Below are 17,911 nucleotides of genomic sequence, written 5' to 3'. Positions count from 1 at the left end.
AACTTTGTTAATATATTTTATTATTCTAATTAAATTGAAAGGGATAAACAGAAAGTAAATGAATGTAATAGCTGATAAAAAGATTATTTTATTCATATCTTTGTACAAGACAGAAAAGCCCAAGAGGCTTCAAAGTTCAAATCCACTGTCTCGTATTCAGCTCGCGTGGACAGTTTAGCCGAGAATTGAAGAACAGTGTGAAAGTTCCTCTCATTTACATATTTTTCTTTTCTAAAACGACGTGTCGTTTGCACCGTTTTCGCTACAGCTATCCATTTCCTTTCATCGAACGAGTGTTGTGCTGTGTCTTGACTAAACTCGAAGAAACATGGGTCCGAAACCAGGATCAGACATGAAGATGAACGCGATTAGGTCAGGGATAGTGGTGCTGGGAACGCTTGCATTCGGCTACTTGAGCATACAAATTGGTTTCAAGCCTTATCTCGAGAAAGCTCAGAATCAGAACGCGCTCTACCAATCTGATCCTTCTCAGGAAGCATCGTCTTCAGATTTTCCAGAACGCCCCTCATAACCACACTCTGTTTGGATTAGGAGAAAATGAAGGAAATTCTGTTGTCCCTGTTGTGTGATGGTAACTAATTAACTAGTTATTTTATTCACATAACATCATTTATCTTGCTTGAGCCTTGTTTAGTGATGTGATATTATCATCTTGGATTGTGATGTGTTTGGAACTGGCAATGATATTTGTTCTCATTACTCCAACAATAATGTTTTTATTTTCTCTTTTTCCTATTATTTATCTGTGATAATGAGGTTAAATTGAATTTGGCTTGTAGAAGATGTTATTTGATAGGGAGTTAGGGACTATGCGTGCACTAGCTATTCGCCTGTGTGTTCTATTTCAGATTCCTAGAGAATATTTGTCTATTCATTCTTCATGAACATAAAGTATAGACCAAACATCATTGAGGGTAATCAAACCCCAAAAACACAAACTGAGTATGCTGCAGGTTACAGTTAATTTCAGGCTGCATTGTTTGCTCCAGTATTTTATGTTTTGTCCTCAGGAAATTCAGCACATGTTAATCCAAGAAAAGTGCTGCACAAGTTAAGATATCAAAGGAAGAATGACAATATATGATAAGTGCTGTAAGATTAATGTGGGATCTACGTTTTTAGTTGTTTGATAGATGATAGAATTGTGCATTGGCGATCCTCTGTGTGGATTGTGGGTGGCATACTTTGAACGCACAGAAGCCAAATAAAGAGTTAATGGAAGAAACTGATAAATGGTATCAACCATCTATAACTGCATCTCCATCAGTATAAGATCAGTATCTCTTTCTCTACATAAATGAATATACTTTTCCTTCCCTTCATCCTTTGGTTAAATTTGATGACACCTTGTAGTTTAAGCTTAGAAAGAGCGAGAGACAATTGGGCTATTTTTATTTTATTTATTCTTAAACATAATAGGACTTTACCTCTGAGCATGATAGTAATTTAAAACACTGCATATTCTTATGATAATTTTTGTGTCAATTTGAGAATCCTTGAAAATTTATTGCATCGGAGCCCCATTTGTGCATACCTTTGTGGTAGATTAATTACTAAACTCTAATAATGTTAATTTTGAGTAAATTAGTAATCAACATTAGTGTGAATTATGATGCACAGTTACAAGCGTGGAAATGGTTAAAGGAAAGGAAGTTTGGTTTTTGCTATTCAATATCAGATTGGATATTGAATCCAGTGTGTGCCTAGGAATCTAGCCTATTTGAGTAAATGAGGATGGAGGGGATATCAGAGAAGCCTACAATCAAGGAGTGCTTGATATTGTTGCATTGCAGTATTTTTAATGTTAAGAACAGGAAAAGTAGTAATCTATTATTGTTATAGCAGTTCGGCTTTTTGCCTGGAATGTTTACTAATTTGGATGGTTTTGTTGGGTTAATTCACAATTCCCTTTCACAATGATGAGTGATGACCCAACATATCTATGGTTTTGTACTGGTTGGATGATTGATTTCAACATCTTGTGCTTCAACAATAGTGTGAATTTTTCCTCCATGATTTCTAGAAATTGATTTGAAATATTTTCAATGCAAATTAGTTTCTAATAATATTTGGAAATAACTAAGGCATTATTTAGGCCTTTTTTTCAAACTGCATATTTTTGTGTCCTTTAGTCAATCCATTTTGAGACTATTGACATATAATTGGAGTTAGTACACAATTTAGCACTGAAAATGGCATATTGTTTATCTTTGATCCTTGAATATATATGTTAGCTCCTTAGTTAACGTTTGCATTAGTGAAGCAAAGTTACTGGCATGAAAAATTAGATTGCCCATCTACTGTTTAAATCACTTAAATTCCTAAACGGATTGATTCACAAAATTGGACCAATTTGTGAAATCCTCCACCCTGATTTCACGACCCTAACTTATCCATTTCTGACACATAATAGAACATATCTGCCAACCTTTTTCTATCAAACCCTTGGAATTAATGATATGATGAAGCAAAAACATTTATGGGAATGATAGTGGTGTTATGAACTTGTTGACTATGGAAAATGTTATGGATATGGAGTGTTAGAAGTGGCTTTGGACTAGCGTTTAAAGCTTTGTGGACAAACTTGCATAAAACAAATGTAGACTACAAAATTTTATATATTCAACATTTAAATGGATATATAAACTTTGGAATGTGGAAGTTTCACATGATGGATGCATTAACCTAACTGAATTTGAAGATAACATCTATCTTAAGGCAAAGAGGAAAAAAAGCCTTCCTTGTGAAGGATAATGAGAGGAATGAGATCATGAAACTCTTTCTGCAGTGAAAAAATGTACAATTGATGATGTACTTGTGACGTCCCGGACTTGGAGGGTCCGCCATGGCTGACCAAGTACATGACACCTTATGGTGGTGTTAAGAAATCTAAGGTCTTAGCGTTAGGTAATGACACATCACCCTTTAGGCCATATGTTTATTGGTCATGGATTGTTCATTAGGTGATGAGTATAGGTCATTTCTGTCGGGCTTAGTGAGATTAGCGAGAATGATGATTCTGTTATTGAAATTTTTGGAACTTGAGTAACAACCAAATCCTTGAATTCTGGAATTTGTTTTTCTGGTATCCTTCATCTCCTATCTCCCGAATCAGTTTTCCAGTGCTTAAAGTTATCCAACAAACACTAAGAAGGAAAAATCCCTATAAATATAACATGTCTCAGATGGAAAGAGACACTTGAATTTGAATTTACTTATTTAAAGTTACTACTTTTAATCAAAACAGTACAAACAACTTGAATTTCTATAGGAACCACTTGGACTTCTTGTATATGAATAGGAGGACAAATCGTCTCGGTCTGTTACAATGTTTGTATACACTTTTTTATGAACGAAGGAACGTTATCAGATCAGATATTGTTGAAGTCATTTCACTTATTATGGATTTGAAAAATATGGAAGAGACATTGTCTATGAGCAACAATACTGGTGCTGCTTTGATCACCGACTCTCGTATAAGCATTTTCACGAAAACTTCTCTATGAGTGTGAGCGTGATAATGATGATGATCGTGATTACCCAATTAACAAACTTGTTTGCTACAGGGAGATCTGGGGGGTTTGCTCAAGTAGTTCAAACATAGGCAAATCCACATCAATTCTTAAACATTATAGGGAGAAATGCAGATACTGCAAGAAAGAAGCTCACTGGAAAACAGAGTGCTGAAGATGTAAAGAAAAGAATGAAGAAAGTATGAGCAAGGCGTAATTATAACTGAAAGTGTTGAAAATTATCTCTTCGAATCAACTAGTTTGGTTGGTGATGCACAGATCATTACTTCTTCTTACAGTTATCACATGTGTCCAAACTGTCATTACTTGTATATCGGTCTATTTATAGCTCGTCATGTTATATATATATATATATATATATATATATATATATATATATATATATATATATATATATATATATATATATAATAGAGAAGTTGTTTAATCATTATTAAGGTAGAAATATATTATTTAATTATTTATTTTATTAAATAAAAAGTTACTTTTTATTTATTAGAAGGTTAAATTGTCTAATTAAAGATGATGTATAATATATATATATATATATATATATATATATATATATATTAGTTTTGTAAATAATTTTTAGAAAACAAAATCAACCAAATAATAAATTAGTTCAGATAATTTAATAGGTTAATTTTAAGTTAAAAATTATTTAATTGATTACAATAAAACATTCTTAAATTAATCTTATTATAGATTTTACTATTTATTACAGGAAAAAATTTTAAAAAATATGAATAGTTTATAAATAATCGAAGTAAAAAGTTAAGCAGTTTAAACAAACAATTAAAGGAAATCAATCAGACAAAAAATTGCAATAACTTTACGTAGAGAATTTGTACTAAACTGTCCTTATACTCTTATTTATTTTATTTTTTTCATAATTGTTGTCCGTTCAAACAGAAAATGGTTACGTTCTCATAAAAACTTTACTAAATTAGCCTTACAGTCTTATTTATTCATTTGTAATTGTTGTCCCTTTTTACAGAAAATTATTGTCTTTAGAGTACATACTTTTTATAATACATTATAACCTAAGGTTGTTCTCCCAATTAGTTTATAGCTTGTAAAACATTTCTCCGTCTTTTTAATTGATTCATGGTTAACAATGAAAGAATTAAGATTATTAAAATTATAATTATTTTACTTAAACTACACAAAATGCATTGGAGGAAGTACTAAGTAACTCATCTTATCATTAAGTATAAATTATTCATTGCATATGTTTAATTGATTTAAAGTAATTAATAAGCCGTATTTTATATCATATATTTATTAAAACTGAATAATCGACTGATTAAAATCGTTACAAAATAAAATTATTAATATTTTGTATTAACAACATTAATTTGCATCCGTAACATAAGCCGGCGTGGCGGTGTTCGGATCATAGATAAAATGAAGCCACTGACTTGCCCACTCTCCCCACGTCCGCGCAAGAAACCACGTTCCAATCCAGAGTCAAATTTCCCCAACTCTCTTCAAATAACGCGGTGCACGTCTCTCTAACCGTTGCTCATTTCCTCCATCTTCTTCCCAATTCAATAATAAAACTCATTTTTCAATTTAAATAACATCAAACAAATCATCCTCAAAAGAAATAATGGAAACGCACAATCCTTAGAATAATAGTCAGCAAAATTTTATTACTATTATTATAACAAATAATCTTCAAAACTACCCATAAATAAATGATAAACTTTTTAGTCAAACTGTGATCGGAGAGTTTTTAATCAACCACAGCCAAATGAAACAGCGAGAATAAATATGAAGCCATGAATGAATGCAGTAGCTATCTTGCTTTTTGATCAACCAAATATATATTCTTTTTCTCTTTTGGCTTTGCATTCATTCGCCATATTTCTGAAACGGACCTATCAAGCAAGTTTTAGAGAAGGGGCCAATGAACATTCTTTGCATGCCATCCTTCTGAGTTTACGAAGTTGTCATGTTTCTCTGTCTTTTCTCATCACTCTTCACAAGTTCAACCGTTATTACAGGAACACCAGCCATCCAAATTCTAGAATTTCGGAATTTGGATTTCCTCTGTCTATACTCAATTTGAGGTCTTCTAAGAGGACCCCACAGCAATACGTGGAAGCCATGCCGGTGTTGGAAACTTTAAGGAGGGTGAAACGTTTAAGGTTGTTTGAACCGTCGGTTAGCGTTGCTGGGTTTTCTCTAGTATCTGCCTTTGTTATATGCAGCTTCTTCTTCTTGGATTATAAGGAACTCGGTGGAAGGTTCGGGTTCTCGGGTCAATCTGAGAGGGTTACTTGGTCGCACCAGAAAAGAGGTTCAGTAGAGGAACGTGTGCATAGAGTTGAGTTTCTTGGAGAAAAGGGTGGTGGGTGTGATTTGTTTGAGGGTAAATGGGTTTGGGATGAAAGTTACCCTTTGTATGAGTCAAAAGATTGTAGCTTCGTTGATCCGGGATTTCGGTGTTCGGAGAACGGAAGACCTGATTTGTTTTACACAAAGTGGAGGTGGCAACCCAAAGCCTGCAACTTGCCCAGGTACACACACTTATGTTCTTCTTTTTTCTCCTTATATTTCCCATTTTCGCCTTAAAAAACCATTAAAAAAAACACCAATAATGAACTACAACAGATCCTCGGTCATTCATCGTTTTGAGCACCCTTTTGCTGCTGATAAATGTTAGCTCCATGTGTCAGTCAACGCACAGTTTTCAGTATTAGAAAAACTTTTTTTCAAAAATAAAAATAGGCAGTGATACTTTACAATCTCATAAATATTCTAATAAATTAATATTGTGAAGTGGATGTTTTTTTATTATTAGGGTGTAAATCAACTTTATCCAATAAAAATAGACTGCATAGTGTGTGACTATTCCAATTTTGGCCAGGTGAGTGTTACCTAGTGGTGCACGACTAATCCAGAGTCACTCTATTCTGACTCAGTATTACGCTATCCCTATCCTCATCTTTTCAGAGTGACCAACAAGCAAGAATTTTTCGTTGTATTATACACTTGCATAGATTGACTTGGTGGTAAAAAAAAACAAATTCACATTTTATATTGTCTTGACTTGAATAATTTTTATTCGTTAACTTTTTTATAGACTGATAGAATCCATCTAAGAAAAAGTAAAAGTAGACTTTTTAAATTATATTTTTAAAAGGTTTTGAAAGATAAACTTTAGTAAAAAAATTAAAAGAAAAAATTTATTATAAAAAAGTTAATGAGATTAGTTTTGACTTATTCTGCATTCATAAAAGAATTTATTGAATGCTATGAAATAATTGATGAACTATAAACCATCGGTGGATATAAATTTAATTTAATAGTACTCTTTTATATTTTTATAATAGATGAATTGGATAGATTTCCTTATATATGAAAAGATGCACATGTAGATTGTTTTGTTACTGCCAGTATTAAGTAATTAAAATTATTTTGGACAACTAAATATTATAAACAACAACCCTTCGATTCTTCCTATATGAGTTGCATTAGTGGCCTTTCTCTGATTGATTTGATTTGATGGAACCTTAGAACATTGGACTTCTCATTCATAAACACAGATTGAATGCAACAATGATGTTAGAAAAACTGCGAAACAAGCGCTTGGTGTTTGCTGGGGACTCAATTGGGAGAAACCAATGGGAATCACTATTATGCATGCTCTCTGCTGCAGTACCTAACAAGGATTCAATATATGAAGTGAATGGTAGCCCAATTACAAAGCACAAGGGGTTCTTGGCGTTCAGATTCAAGGATTATAACTGTACAGTGGAATACTACAGAACTCCATTTCTTGTACTGCAAAGCCGACCTCCTCCAAGAACTGCTGGAAAGATTAGGACAGTACTGAAGTTGGATCAGATGGATGGGTACTCTTTGAAATGGAGAGATGCAGATGTCTTGGTTCTTAACACAGGGCACTGGTGGAGTTATGAGAAAACCATAAAAGGGTAACTCATTCCAACCTCACTTTTATCATTTCAATATGACAACCTATGACATTTAATCTGTAATTTTCACCTGAAGAAATTACTGGTTTGTTTTTTCTGTATTTGTCCAGGGGCTGTTATTTCCAAGAAGGTATGGAAGTGAAGTTGGAAATGAAGGTAGAAGAAGCATATAAGAGGTCCATTGAAACAGTATTGAACTGGATACAAAATTCTGTAAATGCTAGAAAGACTCAAATTTTCATTCGTACTTATGCCCCTGTGCATTTCAGGTATGTTGTAATAGTATCTCTTCTAATATATCAAGATTTGCACATCTTCTAAGCCTCTTTCGTTGGTTTAAAGTTGAGTTTTTTTCTCTGAATATGCTTAAGTTCTTAGAAACTAAATTTCTCTAATATGTATCATGCAGAGGTGATTGGAGAAAAGGTGGAAGTTGTCATTTGGAAACACTGCCAGGGCTTGGGTCCTCATTGGTGCCTAATGATAACTGGTCACAATTCAAAATAGCCAATTCTGTGCTATTAGCACATACAAACACCAGTGAAGTTTTGAAGTTCAAGATATTGAATGTAACTCAGATGACAGCTCTGAGAAAAGATGGGCATTCATCCATATATTATCTGGGCCCTAATGCAGGCCCCACACCTCTCCATCGCCAAGATTGCAGCCACTGGTGTCTCCCTGGAGTACCAGATACTTGGAATGAGCTACTTTACGCATTGTTCCTTAAACATGAAACTTCTCATAGACAAAACTAGAAATACTCCACCTCAACCATATGTTACATAGACCATTTTATCTGTTGTGCATAGATTCATGGAATGTTTTGCATTCCAAAGGAAAATGAATATACCAATTATTTCCTGCAAGTATCACAAAGAACAATATTATATGATTTTATCCTTTTGTTTCAGCAGTGACCAATGCTAACTACCTAACAAGTACAGGAGGACAACCTACTACTGCAGGTAGAATCCAATAGTCAGCAAAGTTTTTTTTTTTTTTGAACTTAATTGTTTCCTGTAATAATTTTTCTAGATTTAACAAATATCATTTATAGGATTATAATCTATTTGTAGAAGTTTGTAAATGATGCTTCAAAACTTGAAAAAAAATAAGAATGTTATTAATAGTTGGTTAATATTAGATCATTTGCTGAATTTATGTCATTCAATTTAAGGATAAGATTTACAATTCTATAGTCTTTGTGGAGGAGCTTGGAAATGATGTAAAAAATTTAAAAAAAACATTAATTAAATAATGTCTAGTAATATACGCAAGACATAATGAAATACATTTAAATTTACAGAATTTATTTTATAATATTATTTAATATATCAATAAAATAAAACTTTTCTATTTGAATAATAAAGTGGTATCCATTTTAAAAGCACGATTCGTTTAGCATAGACTTTTGCTCCCAGTGGGTACAGTTTCGAAGGCGCATTATCAATGGCGGACGCATTCTTTTTTCTTTTCTTTCTTCTTCCTCTCCTTCTTCTGGCCGTGCTCTACTTCCTGGTTAAACCGCGACCGGTGAAGATCCCTATCAAGAATCGGCACGTGTTTATCACGGGCGGATCGAGCGGCATCGGGCTGGCGCTGGCACACCGCGCGGCGGCGGAGGGCGCGCGCGTGTCGATCTTGGCGCGGTCGCTGGGGAAGCTGGAGGAGGCGCGGAATGCGATCCGGCTGGCGACAGGGATCGAGGTGGCGGTGTTCGCGGCGGACGTGCGAGACTTCGAGGCAGTGAAGCGCGCGGTGGACGAGGCCGGGCCAATCGACGTGCTGCTGCTGAACCACGGCGTGTTCGTAGCGCTGGAGCTGGAGAAGATGGAATTGAGTGAGGTGAAGTTCACCATGGACGTCAATCTCATGGGAACTTTGAACCTCATCAAGGCCGCGCTGCCCGCAATGAAGAACCGGAAGGACCCGCTGCCCGCTTCCATTGCCCTTGTTTCCTCACAGGCTGGTCAGGTACACCTGCAGCTCTTTGCGCCCTCTGTTATTTATGATCACATAATCTATTATGTGAATTACTATTGCTGGGTTTATACATGTGAATTACTAATTTGGCTGTAAATATTTGCATTTTATAGGTTTTAGGTTGTATAACTAGGAGCTAGTAATTATAGTACTAGTGTATACACCTTTTAATTCGATTTAGGCTTTGCTGACTCTAAAAGTTGTCCGGATTAAACTAATAAAAAAAAAATTTGTAGGAACTAAAACGAGTATATCAGTGTATGTACAAATACTGAAATGAGTAGTTTCTAGGTGCAGGGACTAGTGCATGTTTGGATTAAAGTTTGCAAAAGCAATTCAGGTCTTAGTTCTTAACACTAAGGTCGCAGACAAAATTTTAATGTGAAGATGTGCTTATCAGAACAACCAAACATGTCACAAAACTTTTACTTTCTAAACTCAGTTTGAAACATTCCCAACTGAAAACCAAACATAGCCTAAAACATAAACTTTTAACAGGTATAAAGACTAAACATGTAATTAAAGTATATTGTTTTTATTTATTTTGTGTGGAATTTGTGTTTATGTTTAGGTGGGCATTTATGGTTACGTAGCTTACTCAGCGAGTAAATTTGGCCTCCGTGGTTTAGCAGAAGCATTGCAACAAGAGGTTATAGCTGATAATATTCATGTTTCTCTGATTTTTCCTCCGGATACAGATACTCCAGGATTAGCAGAAGGTAGGTATTGAATTGGATGCTTGAGTTTATTTCTTCACACCTGTTACTTTTTGCTAGTTTCTACATCATTTTTAATTGTTAATAACCTGTTAGTTTGTGTAAAGCTCGACATGGAAGTCAAGTACTTCCTGCAACTCCTTGAAATTACTTAGGGTGTGTTTGATTTCCATTTCCGAAAAATGTTTTTCGTTTTCTAAATGTAACTAGACAAGATGCTCAAATAACTGGTGGCGGGGGTTGCAAGGCACGGAGCATACTGTGAAATTGAGGAAGATGTGGAACAAAATGAAAAGAAAAGATGACAAAAAATCTTGTATTAGTTTTTAAAACACTGTTTTGAAAACAAATTTCGTAACATAACAGACTTTGGATGCGAAGTTGATTGTTGAGTAGTGTGAAATTGTTTTAGAAAATAGTTTTTAAAACTGAACAATGAAAACAGAATAAATTGGGCCTTAAGTTTGTTACACAGAATTCTGTATCAATTGCCGATTTAATAACTCCCGCTCCCTTATTATCAGAATATCTCTCATTTCTGTATGTGATCTAAATTCATACATTTGACTGATGTCACGGGGGATGCTATTGTATCAATCCTATTACAAACTTATAGATATTAGAGAATGAATAATGCTTAAGATAACAAGTTTGAATCCATGATTACTAAATGACCATTTAGAGTTCATGGGTATAAAAATAAAATTGGTGCTTTCAGCATATTAAATTTCTGTTTATAGCATCTCTTGTGAAGTCTATGTACCCTGTAATCAAAGTGAAAGTACAATCTGAAAGGTTACTTTTGCAGAAAACAGGAGAAAACCGGAGATCACCAAAATCATTGCATCCTCATCTGGTTCTATGAAAGCTGAAGAAGTTGCTCAGAAAGCTTTGGATGGTATAAAAAGTGGCAGCTTTATTGTTTCTTGCAATTTGGAGGGAATTGCGCTATCCCTAGCAACTGCAGGTTTATCCCCTCAGAGGTCTTTCTTAATGGCCTTTGTTGAGGTGGTTGCTGCTGGAATCCTACGGATTGTTGCACTAGGTATGCATTGGAGTTGGTATGGAAGTATAGAGAAATATCACAGCCAAAGGAAGGGTAAGTGCTGCACAAAATGATATTGGAAAATTATCTCTTTTTTTTAATTTATTTCCTATCTGTCCAATCATCAAAAGATTAGTAATGCTTTACTTATTCTATCTATTGTCTTGCCTTCTATACTTTACCGCTTTTCAAATTTGTTTCTAGAGTTAGAAAATTTCACATTTGACCCTTAGATCCGATTGGCTCCCAATTTTGGACCCTTAGATCTGATTGGCTCCCAACTTTGGACCCTTAGATCTGATTGGCTCCCAACTTTGGCCAGATGTGTAGCATCTCCGTTAATTTGTGTCGGCATGGCAAATGGTTTGAGATTGTGAGAATCAATTTTGCCCCTTTGGACCGAGAGGTGACCAAAATAATCCATTTCTCTCTCGTGAAAGTGAAAAGCAAATCACATTGCGATGGTGGGGCATGAGATGGGTTGAGTTGGTCACCTTAAGATACATGCAAGCAAAATTACCTTCACATCAACTCACCATATGCTACCATAGCACTAACTAACCGATGCCAATCGGTTGGTAAAGGTATTGGCGTGGGACCAAATTAGATACGTTTTGCAATTCCAGGACCCATTTAGAAAATGTAACCAACAAGATTTAGGGATGGAGAATGGGGAAATGTACAAGTTTGACTATATTTGTCCCATCTGCAAGAGGTGTGAAATTTGTCTCATCTCCATCTTTGTCGGGTAGTGGGTATACTCATACCCGCATCGACACTTGTATGTGTACTTGTGGTGTCATGGATTGGATTCGATTAGTTAGCCTCTAAGACAATATATATAAGGAGAAAAACTCATAAAGTTAATGCCTTAACATTTTGGATTGAAGGTAGGCTCAAGATCTCTTATATATGGGTTGACTTATGACTCAACTCTTTGATTAGGTGCCAACTCTCCCTGATATGCCCACTCGAAAAACTCAATTTGTCATCCCTAAAAGGATCTAATTCAAAATTGGGTTAAACTAGGACCAACAAAATAATTAAAGTATAAGCTTCAATGTGGTTACTTAGCGTTTGCCTGGGATATTAGTCATTCATTAGCCATTTGTTTACTAACTTGCATGAAACATCTCCAGTTATGTTCCTGGCCTTTAGAAGTCATAGTGTTATACTTGGGCAGTGTTTCTAAAACTAATTTACAAGAGTAGTTTTATGATTTTTTGCTTTGGTTAAAATTTGAGAATGGTTCTATAACGGATTGAAATAAAATTATTATTATTATTATTTATATCCTTATTTATTTATTTAGTATCTGTCGTTTGATTTCATATAGTGACTATGGTTCATAGAGTCTTATTAAACACGTAGTGGACAGCAAATGATATAATGTTTGAATTCGAAAGCAATTAGAACATTGTAAAAGTTTAGGATGTTACTTTTGTCTGTGGAGCCTCTTAAGGTATCGTCTGTACCCTGTTATAAGGTTAATGTTAATTCAAATGAATTCCCAAACTAAAACTTGTGAAATTGATTATAATCATTCTAACAGGTTCAACCCGGAGTAGCTGAAACAGAGTTCTATGCCCCGTTTTAGGAGTTATGTGCAAGATATTGGGATGCAGCTTTCTTCAACTCTGAAATTCAAATGAACTTTAACAAATTAGATCTCGATAAACATTGAGTTGTTTAAGGATTTTATTTTTCTTCTGATTTCTAATGTTAAGGTTAAGTAACACGCTATGGACTGGATAGGATTAATATATATATATATATATATATATATATATATATATATACATATATATATAAATTTTGGTTGTCAATAATATTTTGTCCCCCATACAATTTTACTTTTGTTTTAAATTTTGTTGACTTTTATTTTTATTTCTTAAGTAATAACTTATTCGTTAAGTGATCATATTAGTATAAGCAATACGTATATTTTTTAAATTATTTTTTTAAAACAAATAATTCATGAATATGACGTAGATATTGTCTGGTTCTTCCAATTAGGGTTTGTAATTTTTTTTCTGCATTTTTTATTTGTGAAGAAAACTAAGCTGAAGAATCCAGGAAAATAAAGTTCTTATATATTTTGATCTTCTTTCGCTATGGGTTTCATATAAAAAGGGAATTAAAAGAAATAAAGGATGAAGGCATTTTGTTTAAAGAAAATAACATTGTTTTTACTACATTCATTAATTCTTTAAAATAAATTATTTTTAAAATAGTGCAAAGGTTATCTGACTAAATCGATAACATGATCATATGATTAACTCATCACTTAAAGAATCTTGGGAAAGGATAATAACTAAATAAAAATAAATATTTTGAGAGATCAAAATAAATTATTTTTGTTAAGGGTCAGTAAAGAATTATCGAGTCTATAAGCAAAAGAAAAAATACATTTGTCAGTCTTTCTTAATTGCTAACATGTTACTTAACAGATATATTTTATGGATATCATTTCATTAAAATAATAAGAATTAAAAAAATTATCGAAGTTGAAAAAAAAAATATTAAGAATCATATATAAACGTAAATTTACAAGGGATAAAAAAAATTATTAAGTTTATTTTTAATCTCATTTCTTGAAACAAATATATTATTAAAATTTAGGGTGATTAGAAATTTAAATATTTAATTTAATCAAACCTCTTTAACAAGTTCATTTATAATTATAAACAAATTGTTCTGTCTATATATGTAAATGCATTCAATAAATAAGTTTAGTGTCATTAATCAATCAATATTTCTTGTCAGCCGTATCTATTTTTTTAAATACAATCATTATTGTTTGAAATTCCTCTATTCAATGTTCTCTTATAATTATCATATTATTCTATATAGTTGTTAATTAAGTTTAGTTAAATTATTTGATTAAGTTTATAGAATAAAATAAAAATATTTTATTAAAGTAAATTAAAGTTGGATTGTCAGAGAATAAAAAAAATATGAGTGAGTTGGATTTGCTTTTTGACAAATAATTTATTAGTATATAAATTGGAGATAGATCTTCCTTTGTTATTTATTATTATATGTAGATTTTTTTCCATTATTGTATTATTATTTAATCATTGTAAAATTGTATTATTTTAGGACCTTTGGGATCTTATGTCGTGTTTGTTGTTTGAGAGTAAAACTCTTGATAAATTAATAATTTTTTTACTTCTTTGATTGGTCCCATTTTACTTTGATTTGTGATTTGATGAATTTTGAGATTTAAATTAATGAATGATTAAAATTGTGTTTTTAAGATTTATATTGATATAAACTGTTCACAATTAAACAAATTATAGATTTTGGGGCTTGAAATGATAAGTAACATATATATATATATATAAGAGTTAAACTTAAGATTTTATGTGAGTAAAAAAAAAATCAGTATCATTTACGAATTTTTATCCACGGATCTGAGTCCGTAGGTAAATATAGCATTACCTACGGATATTACCTACGAACAACATTACCTACGGACATTATCTATAGATTCTGAATCTGTAGGTAAATTCAGCATTATCTACCAACTATTATCTACGGATCTTATTACCTACCAACTTTTACTTATGGATCTCTATTATCTATCAACTATTACTCACGAATCTCTACTACCTACGAAATATCACCCACTGATCTCTATTACCTACCAACTATTATCATAATAATTATATACATAATATTAAAAATATTAATATAATATGAAAAATTATAAAAACATAATTCATATTCATAAATAATATTAATCATAACTAATTTATACATATTATTAAAATTAATATAATAATATAAATAATATAAATAGTATTATATTAATAATATAAATAATATTAATGATATTAGTAATATAACAAAATTAATAATATTAGTAATAATAACATTAATAATATAAATACTACTAATAAAAATATATATAAAATTAACATTATTTATAATATTTAATAATATTAATAATATTAAACAATATTAATAATAATGATATTAAATATATGAAAAATGTTATTAATTTTTATTTTATTAATTATATTAATATTGATAATCATACTTATAAATATAATAATAATCATAATTTGACAACAAAACTTGACTAGTGTAATGGTTAAAGTTTTTATGAACATATCTCAAGGACTTGCTTCTAGTCCCACCTTTAATTCTAACATTAACAATTTAATTGTCATATTTTGATGGATAATGTTATTTTTGTTATTTACGCACATTATACCCTAAATGTTAGCTAAACAATGAACTTGGTTTGAATTAATATCCAGAACTAAAGTTATAATCGTGTTAGTTAAAAAATATCAAAATTTTAGGATTACCCAAAAAAATATGTTCTTAATTTTAGGAATAATAAACAAATGAATTAGATTTTAAAGTCCATCAAATTTATGGATAATTGTATTCGAATTCAAATAAGATAAGACTAGAACACTCTTATATTTTTAAATTATAGTATAATATAGCACTGTTTTAAATGATTTTTCTTTTCTGACAACTTTCTATTGCGGAAATGTTAATTATTAGTTTGATTTTATCCTTACGATCAATAATTGTAGAAGCATAGAATCGATAAGAATGCAAAGTGATTTCCGTTGTAATGAATTAATTTTTGTAGTTATATTACAATGGATAATGGATAAGAATATAAGAGTGATATACGTGTGAAATCAAATTATTATTATTATATATTATATGTATCAATATCAAAACTAGAATTATATCCTGTAATATTTATTATAAAAATTAGAATAAGATAAGAAGTAGTTTGATATGCTTAATATAACTATAAATGTCGTTTTTACATTTAATAAAGGTCATAAACTAATGATAGGAATAAAAAAGACACTCGTAACTTAAAAAAATATGAACTAGTAATTCCCGTGAGTAAAATTCATGTGTAAATGTTTAAAATGTATATGTTGAGATATTTCATCGTGAATAATCTATATGAATAAAATGTTGTGCTATGAAAATTTGTGTTTTATTTTGAGACACGTAAATTATAAAATATATATACAATTAATATTGAATTATAAAAAAATATAGAATATAATTTGTAAAACCTTTTCACTGTTATCATAATTGATATAGAGAATATACATTCTACATTCATTTATATAAAAATATGTATTATATATTAGTTATGATTATAATTATCATAAAAATAACTTTTTAATATGTTTTAGAAATATTTATAACTCGTAACATAAATACAAATTTAATCTCAAATAAAACATAATTTAAAATTTAAAGCCAACATAAACAAACATTAAAAATCAGAAATAAATACTAAAATTACATTATACAAACTTTGAATCCATTTAAATCACATTTAAATCAGTTAACATTATTGTAACATATATAATTCTAAAAATACTTCATGTTTATTTGTTTTTAATTTTTAAAATTTTGTTGTATATCTATTTATAATATTATTGTAAGGTCATGAACTTGACTCGATGGAATATAACAAATGATTCATCTATCAATCTTTAACTCACCATAGTCTCATTGGCCTACGTCCGAGGATGAGAGCATGTAAGGTCATGGGTTTGACCCGATGGTTGGTCATTTATGAATCATTTTTTGACTTGTGTATCTAACGTTATGAGGGAATACAAGTCAATGGATCTCAAACAATTAGTCTTAATCACTCAATTAAGACATAATTATGACTAAAGGTAGAGAGGTTAATTCAGTCTATTTATACCAAATTATACTCTTTAGAAAGGATCATCTAATACACAACACAAAGATTATTCTCAACTCATAATTTATACTATACTCATTATATTTTTTGATTTTACTGACTTAAGCGTCAAAGTATCTTCTGCCGAAGGAGCTCCCTCAAATTTTAACCGACCTCAAATACATGTTGTAGGTTTGACATCGTCAATACTCTTATCTAGAAGAATTATTAATTGACTCCATAACCATTTTTTCTATCTAAATACCTGCCACATATATAATGAATACCTACTTCATAAAATGAATTAGGAATAATATATATATATATATATATATATATATATATTTATATTTATTTGTATATTATATCATTCCATAAATTGTTAATGTTTTCTATTAATAAAATATATGACATAATCCTCACTCTCGTAATTATTAAGTTACATTTTACACTAAAATAGGGTATTATATTAACTAATTGATTAAAATAATTCAATTAAATTTATGATTAGTAATAAAAATTACTTACACTTATCATAATTTAATATGGACTATTTTTTGTGTGTTTTTTTTTTCTTTCATTACATTGCAGGTCCTGAAAATATTCTTTGCAAGTAAAAAGTGAAAAATATTATGAAGTTTAAGCTTATGAAGAAAACAACAACGACCATACAACTTGCAAATTGTTGTGAAAGAAGACCTTCTTCTCCTTTTTCCTTTTGCAACTCTTCCATCATCATAGCTTCTAGACTCCAAGCATCGCTGATGGTGTGGGAGTTTTGAATTTTGGAATATACAAAACTCTAGAACAGGCACAAGGTGTTGTTTTTTATGCAATGTAGAAATTTCATATCCGCACTTGTACTTCACCACCATTTACATTTTATTAGCAGTGCATTAAATTCTTTGTTTCCATTTTCAAGTTCTTTATAAAGAAAATATCGAAATGATAATTCTTATGTAGCTTAGGGATCATGT

General features: G+C 31.1%; 2 protein-coding genes and 1 long non-coding RNA gene across 4 annotated transcripts; all 3 read left to right on the top strand.

Moving 5' to 3' along the window:
- The first annotated feature begins 118 nt into the window (after positions 1-118).
- LOC137832257 (uncharacterized) lies at positions 119-2,089 on the top strand. Its single transcript, XR_011084527.2, has 2 exons — positions 119-592; positions 1,642-2,089. It is a non-coding gene; the product is annotated as an uncharacterized LOC137832257 (long non-coding RNA).
- Positions 2,090-4,924: 2,835 nt separating this feature from the next.
- On the top strand, positions 4,925-8,367 carry LOC137832255 (protein trichome birefringence-like 11). Of its 2 annotated transcripts, none has more exons than XM_068640315.2 (4): positions 4,925-6,079; positions 7,109-7,498; positions 7,609-7,767; positions 7,908-8,367. In XM_068640315.2, exons 1-4 carry the CDS (start codon positions 5,343-5,345, stop codon positions 8,254-8,256), a joined length of 1,635 nt encoding a protein of 544 aa, XP_068496416.1. In that variant the 5' UTR covers positions 4,925-5,342; the 3' UTR covers positions 8,257-8,367. The 2 variants fall into 2 exon arrangements, with proteins under 2 accessions (XP_068496416.1, XP_090160157.1); XM_090304031.1 differs by having other exon boundaries at positions 4,991-6,079; positions 7,080-7,498.
- Positions 8,368-8,885: 518 nt separating this feature from the next.
- TSC10A (NAD(P)-binding Rossmann-fold superfamily protein) lies at positions 8,886-12,988 on the top strand. Its single transcript, XM_068640317.1, has 4 exons — positions 8,886-9,475; positions 10,056-10,203; positions 11,009-11,299; positions 12,798-12,988. The coding sequence occupies exons 1-4, from the start codon at positions 8,951-8,953 to the stop codon at positions 12,815-12,817; spliced, it is 984 nt and encodes a 327-aa protein (XP_068496418.1). The 5' UTR covers positions 8,886-8,950; the 3' UTR covers positions 12,818-12,988.
- The last annotated feature ends 4,923 nt before the right edge of the window (positions 12,989-17,911 follow it).

The sequence above is a fragment of the Phaseolus vulgaris genome, chromosome 6 (genome assembly GCF_051622355.1).
Source record: "Phaseolus vulgaris cultivar YP4 chromosome 6, ASM5162235v1, whole genome shotgun sequence".
Lineage (NCBI taxonomy): Eukaryota > Viridiplantae > Streptophyta > Magnoliopsida > Fabales > Fabaceae > Phaseolus > Phaseolus vulgaris.
The sequence above is the reverse complement of the archived record's forward strand: the minus strand, read 5'-3'. Positions and strand labels throughout refer to the sequence as shown.

What these genes read in the sequence shown, in the direction of transcription:
- LOC137832255 (XM_068640315.2), top strand. Translation starts at nt 5,343, where the DNA reads ATGAATGCAGTAGCTATCTTGCTTTTTGATCAACCAAATATATATTCT. An exon ending in AAAGCCTGCAACTTGCCCAG is followed by an intron (nt 6,080 to 7,108) that starts GTACACACACTT and finishes TCATAAACACAG; the next exon opens with ATTGAATGCAACAATGATGT. An exon ending in TATGCCCCTGTGCATTTCAG is followed by an intron (nt 7,768 to 7,907) that starts GTATGTTGTAAT and finishes TGTATCATGCAG; the next exon opens with AGGTGATTGGAGAAAAGGTG.
- TSC10A (XM_068640317.1), top strand. Translation starts at nt 8,951, where the DNA reads ATGGCGGACGCATTCTTTTTTCTTTTCTTTCTTCTTCCTCTCCTTCTT. An exon ending in TTTCCTCACAGGCTGGTCAG is followed by an intron (nt 9,476 to 10,055) that starts GTACACCTGCAG and finishes GTTTATGTTTAG; the next exon opens with GTGGGCATTTATGGTTACGT. An exon ending in ATATCACAGCCAAAGGAAGG is followed by an intron (nt 11,300 to 12,797) that starts GTAAGTGCTGCA and finishes TCATTCTAACAG; the next exon opens with GTTCAACCCGGAGTAGCTGA.